The sequence below is a fragment of the Cebus imitator genome, unplaced genomic scaffold (assembly GCF_001604975.1).
Source record: "Cebus imitator isolate Cc_AM_T3 unplaced genomic scaffold, Cebus_imitator-1.0 Scaffold701, whole genome shotgun sequence".
NCBI classification, from domain to species: domain Eukaryota; kingdom Metazoa; phylum Chordata; class Mammalia; order Primates; family Cebidae; genus Cebus; species Cebus imitator.
The window spans coordinates 56,961-63,499 of record NW_016108016.1 but is presented as its reverse complement, the minus strand read 5'-3'; the positions used below and the strand labels follow the sequence as shown (position 1 = coordinate 63,499).

At 45.1% G+C, this 6,539-nt stretch overlaps 1 protein-coding gene across 1 annotated transcript in view; it reads right to left on the bottom strand.

Moving 5' to 3' along the window:
* The window catches only part of RHBDL2 (rhomboid like 2), a 43,045-nt gene that overhangs the window by 31,403 nt on the left and 5,103 nt on the right, over nt 1–6,539 (bottom strand). Inside the window, 1 exon segment of the mRNA XM_017518720.2 lies at nt 982–1,352. Coding sequence (XP_017374209.1) covers nt 982–1,352 — 371 coding nt within the window.

Below are 6,539 nucleotides of genomic sequence, written 5' to 3'. Positions count from 1 at the left end.
TGCCATCATGCCCAGCAAACTTTTGTAATTTTAGTAGAGTTGGGGTTTCACCCTATTGGCCAGGCTGGTTTCAAATTCCCAACCTCAGGTGATCTGCCTGCCTCAGTCTCCCAAAGTGCTGAGATTACAGGTATGAGCCACTACGTCTGGATTTTAAAATAAATCTTGATCTCTCTTCCCCCAGCACACACACACCTATTGATTCTGTTTTTCTGAAGAACTCTGACTAATACAGTTTCCGGTAAGGAGGCTGAGGCATCAGCGCATCAATGGGAATTAAAAGGATTACAGTAGGAACTTCCTAATGCCCGTGAAGTCACACCCCACAGGCAGCCATAATTGGCCAGCTCCTTTGCAGGACATCAAGTGTGGGTGAAAACACTAGGTGCCATGAGGTAGAGGGGAGCCTCATCCTGGCCCCGTGACTATGATGTGACCTTGGGAAAGTCATCCCACCTCTCTGAGCCTTGCAGTCTTTTCTGGAAAACAAGAGGACTGTCTAGATCAGAGCTTGACAACACACCACGTGCTGCTTTAAGTAGACATTGTTAAAGGATCCTGTTTTTTCCCCACTGAAATTGAGAAACAGCCTATCATACTTCTAAACCTGGGGCCCCAGAAAGGCCTTACCAACCAGTCTAAATTGGTTGATGAGAGAAAACCCACGTGCAACCCCAGGATGATTTGGTTCCTAAAAACATCACGGCTAAAGTGAAAGGAAGCCACTGAAAATGCAGCCACAGCTGGGCAGATTTATCTGACAAAATTCTGCCCTGGGTTGGCAGTGAACCGGAGTGTAAGGAAAGCCCCCAAAGGTAGCTCTGGGGAGGGAGGAGGCAGAGGTTAGGTGTGTGCTGTCCCCATCCCCACCAAGCTCTGTCACATGTTCCCAGTCCCTTCTCTACATCTACATCTGACCCCTAGTTTGCTTGCAACTCCCCCGTGCCACTTACCCAGGTGCCCACCCCGCTCCCCATTCACCTCGGCCAGGCTGATGGAGATGATGAACACGGGGGGTGGGAAGCAGTTAGCTCTCTCCAAGTATGTTCCTCGGGCCTTTTCAGGAAGCATCCATTTTGAGACGATCCTGTGGACCTTTTTATTCTTGGCACGATCTTTCCCTGCCCCATCCTCTCTCATCTTCTCCTCTTCCTCCAGCTCTTCTTTCCTCTCTCTCTCCATATTCAGATTCATGCTCTCCATCTCCAGATCATGAGCAGCAGCCATTGTCCCGGGTCCTTCCTCCACCCCAGAGGGACATGAATGCCTGGGAACAGCAGGTGGCCCCGGGTCTTCAGACTGCAGCTCTTTCCTGGGCTGTCTGGCGCAACCACTGCTTTCCAAGGCCTTTCCTGTGTGTGAAGAAAAGGCAGCTGTAGATGATCAAAATGATCGAAACCTCCTAAATGGCCCAAAATAAAGTTTTCTCTGCATTGTTTTAAAAAGCATGAGCCAAAAAGCCAGGTGACTGAGATTAAAACACAGCTGTACCACGTATCATCTGTAAGTTAACATCAGATAAATCACTTATAAATTCTCTGAGTCAGCTCACTGCAACCTCCGCCTCCTGGGTTCAAGCAATTCTTCCACCTCAGCCTCCCGAGTAGCTGAGATTACAGGTGTGCACCATCACACCTGGCTAATTTTTGTATTTTTAGTAGAGAAGGGGTTTCACCATGTTGGCAAGGCTGGTCTCAAACTCCTGACCTCAAGTGATTTACCCACCTTGGCCTCCCAAAATGCTGGGATTACAGGCATTGCCACTGAACCTGGCCCTGTTTTTAGCCATTTAAAGTGTACAATTCAGTGAATTGAGTACATTTGCAATGTTGTGCAAGTATCACCACTAGTTCCAAAACTTTCTCATCACAAACAAAAACCTGATACCCATACCTAGTAAGCAGTTAATTCCTATTGCCCTCTTGCCACAGTCCCTGGCAATGACGAATCTGCTTTCTGTGTCTATGGATTTACCTATTCTGGATATTTCATATAAATGAAATCGTACAATATGTATGTACCATACAGTGCATGACATTCTGTGCTTGGCTTCCTTCACATAATGTTTTCAAGGGGCATGCATGTTGTAGCAAAGGTCAGAATTTCCTGTTTGTTTTTTGGGGGATGGGGGGCAGGCAGAGTCTTGCTCTGTTGCCCAGGCTGGAATGCAGTGGCATGATCTCGGCTCACTGCAACCTCCACCTCCCGCGTTCAAGTGATTCTCCGGGCTCAGCCTCCCAAGTAGCGGGAACTGTAGGCGCCTGCCACCATGCCTAACTAACATTTTGTATTTTTACTAGAGATGGGGTTTCACCATGTTGGCCAGGCTCGTCTCAAACTTCTGACCCAAGTGATCCGCCCACCTCAGCCTCCCAAAGTGCTGGGATTATAGGCGTGAGCCATTGCCCCCAGCAGAATTTCCTTTTTTTATGGCTGAATGCTACTGCATTGTATAGACATGCCACATTTTGTTTATCCACTCATCTGTTTATGGCCATTGGGCTGTTTCCACCTTTTGGCTATTGTGAATGAACATCCCTGTAAAGTTTTGTTTAAACATCTGTTTCTAGTTTGAGTGGGGGTGTATACCTATGAGTGGAATTGCTGGGTCATATAATAATTAATTCTATGTTTAACTTATTGGGAAACCCTCAGATTCCATTTTAAACTCAGGATAATGATAGCACTTGCCTCGTAACATTGCTGGGAAGATTACTTGAGATAATGCATGTGAAGCACTTAGTAACCTTTTGGAGGCCAAGGTGGGCGGATCACTTGAGGTCGGGAGTTTCAGAGCAGACTGGCCAACATGGTGAAACCTCGTCTCTACTAAAAATACAAAAATCAGCTGGGCATAGTGGCACACGCCTGTAATTTCAGCTATTTGGGAGGCTGAGGCATAAGAATCACTTGAACTTTGGAGGTGGTGGTTATAGTGAGCCAGATTTGTGCCACTGCACTCCAGACTGGGTGACAGAGCAAGACTCTGTCTCAAAAAAAAAAAAAAAAAAAAGAACAGTATCTGGCACGTAGTAAACACCCTATAATTATTAGTTATCGGCTATGGACGGATGGATGGGTTTTAGATGGATGGATGGATAGATGGAAGGGATGGAGCTGAGCCTGGGGCCTGTTCTTACACTGCATGTTACTGGGAATCAGATCAAGTTCAATTGATTTTCAAATAAAACTCATTAGGCAAGTTTTCACATTACAATAGGTTATATTCAATACATTTAGGAAGAGACATTTTTCTTTTCCCAGCAACTTTTCTGAAATAAAGTCTTTTTCTCTCAACTGCATTTTTTACCCACCACTCACCCACCTCCGAGTCAGACATTCAGTCCACAGATATAACTATATTTTATTAATTTCCCTTGAATATTGATGATTTTTTTCTAGTTTTTGCCACGTCTCTTAATTGACAAAACTACAATGTGGATTTAAGATCAGCAGCTTTTAACTACAAATATTAAACTATTTCAGTTCAATTAGGGACAGCTCTCATTGTATAAATCAGCCTTATTGTAAATCTAAATATCATACATAATCATTTTATGAGGAAATAAAATTCCATATTGTTAACAACTTTGTAAAAGGAGCTACAAAATAAGGATTACATTTGCCCTTATCTTGGAATTTCAGCAGTTCCAGAATTTTACAACTTCGCGACCACGATTTTAAGTGTGTTAGTGCCTAAACATATTTCCTGCACTGCAAGATAGTCGACCCCATCGGTTTAGCGAAAACTCACTGCATGTCTGCTTTCTGCCTTGCCTGGTACCGTAAAGCAGACATGTAGTTCTAGCTACTTTAGGCTCCAGCACCAAATGAGCACATTGGTAGCAATGTGAAGCATTTGGGGTTTTCTTATTTATTTATTTATTTTGGAGACGGAGTCTGGCTCTGTGGCCCAGGCTGGAGTACAGTGACACGATCTCGGCTCATTGAAACCTCCACCTCCTGGGTTCAAGCGACTCTCCTGCCTCAGCCTCCCAAGTAGTTTGAATTACAGGCGCCCACCACCATGCCAGCTAATTTTTGTATTTTTAGTAGAGACGGGTTTTCCCCATGTTGGCCAGGCTGGTCTTGAACTCTTGGCCTCCCAAAGTGCTGGGATTACAGGCGTGAGCCACAGCACCCGGCCTATTTTAATTTTTTTGGGACAAAGTCTCTCTCTGTCACCCAGGCTGGAATGCGGTGGCAGGATCATGGCTCACTGCAGCCTCTACTTCCCAGGCTCAAGCAAGCTTCCCATCTCAGCCTCCCAAGTAGCTAGAACTGCAAGCATACATGCCACCATGCCCAGCTATTTTTTTTCTCTGTTGAGATGGCATCTTCCTGTGTTACCCAGGCTGGTCTCACACTCCTGCGCTCCAGCGATCCTCCTGCCTCAGCCTCCCAAAGTTCTGGGATTACAAGTGTGAGCCACTGCAGCCAGCCAGCATTTTGGTTTTACCTCAGTCAATTACTATCATCCCCCAACTCCCTTACCTGTCCACCCTGTTTCCTGAGAACAGGGGCCGCTCTCTGATTTAGCTGATCTCCAACTCCTGGTGCTGTAATGCTCACAGGTGCTCCTTCCAGTCTCTGACATTTCCCCATCTCTCCTACTCATGTTTATCTCCTTTCCCACTCCTGAATTTCTGAGGGAATATTACCTATCAGATTGGTAACAATGAAAAAGACTCAGGTCGAGTGCAGTGGCTCACCCCTGTAATCCCAGCACTTTGGGAGGCCGAGGTGGGTGGATCATCTGAGGTCAGGAGTTCAAGACCAGCCTGGCTAACATGGTGAAACCCCATCTCCACTAAAAATAAAAAATCAGTTGGGCGTGGTGGCAGGCGCCTGTAATCCCAGCTACTCAGGAGGCTGAGGCAAAAGAATCACTTGAAACTGAGAGGCGGAGGTTTCAGTGAGCTGAAATTGTGCTGTTGCACGCAATCCTGGATAACAAGAGCGAAACTCCATCTTCAAAAAACAAAAGAGAAAAAGAAAAAAAAAACTGGTATCATCCCATATTTATGAGGCTGTGTGGAATTGGGTGCAGTATATGAGGTATAAATTAATGCAGCCATTTGGAAGGCAACTGGCCAATGTCTATAAACTATAAACAGCATATACCTTTCAACAGAACCATCCAACTTCTAGAAATCCACCTTTAAAGGTATTTGAGCGCATACACAAAGCTATATTTATAAGCAATTTAGATGAACTTCAGTGGCGTTGCTGTATTTTGTAACAGTTCTAATTCTTAGGTCGTTCTTCCTTACCTTGCTGGAATCTACTCACCAGCTCCTGGGTCCAAGGTTTCCTTCCCTAGGGCCTCACAAAGCAAATCTAATCGAAGGTCATGTCATTAACTTTGTCCTTCCTTGGGTGTGGCCTGTATATAAACTCCATGGGCTCTACAGGTCAAACTTGGGATACAATGTCCAGAAGCACACTTCAGATTACCAGAATTTTTGGAAGCCCAATTGAATGGAGCAGGAGTCTCAAAACAAAACAATGATTACAACACATTATAGTCTCAAAGAAATATAACAGCATCAACAGCTGTCCATTCATTTACTTGGCACTTGAGCAGTCATTCATTGGGTGTCATTCACTGGGTGGATATTTACTGCACCGACTCTGGTGATGCCCACTCTTTTTTGAAAGACCTCACATACACAGATCAATACTGGTGGCGCTGCTGTGAAAAGTTCTCATCCTACAGGTAGGGAACAACTGGTAGATTGCTAGAATGTCTCTAGCCTTCTGGTTTAAAATGGAAATGTTCCTTATGCACACCGAGAACCAAAACCCTTTACGGGTTCCTAGGATTGAGGAGGGAGAAAAAGAACCAAAACCCTTTCCTTTGTGGTTGGCAAGTATTCTTTTTTAAAAATGTTTTTAACTTTATTATTACATTTTTTTGAGATGGTGACCTCCCTATGTTGTCCAGCCTGGTCTCAAATCCTTGAATTCAAGGGATCCTCCCCACTTGACCTCTCAAAGCACTGGGATTACAGGCGTGAGACAGTTTGTTATCCACAAGTATTCTCAAGAGAAAACATAGAAAGATCCCATCTGGCCACAGGTACTCTTTTTTTTTTTTTTTTTTTGGGGATGGTGTTTCGCTCCATCACCCAGGTTGAAGTGCAGTAGTGCAACCTCGGCTCACTGCAACCTCCCCATCCCGGGTTCAAGCAATTCTGCTGCCTCAGCCTCTTGAGTAACTAGGATTACAGGCGCACACCACCACACCCAGCTAATTTTTGTATTTGTAGTAGAGACCGGTTTTCACCATGTTGATCAGGCTGGTCTTGAACTCCTGAGCTTGTAATCCGCCCGCCTCGACCTCCCAAAGTGCTGGGATTACAGGCATAAGCCACCAGGCCCAGCCCACAAGTACTCTTAAAAGGAAACGCAGGAAGAGTTTTCCTAATTCCTGACTTTGCCTGGAATAAGCATTACTTATTATCGATCACAGAGCCAGTGTGTTGGCCAAAGACTTGAAAGGGCACTGTGCTCATTTACACAGGACAGTTGACTAC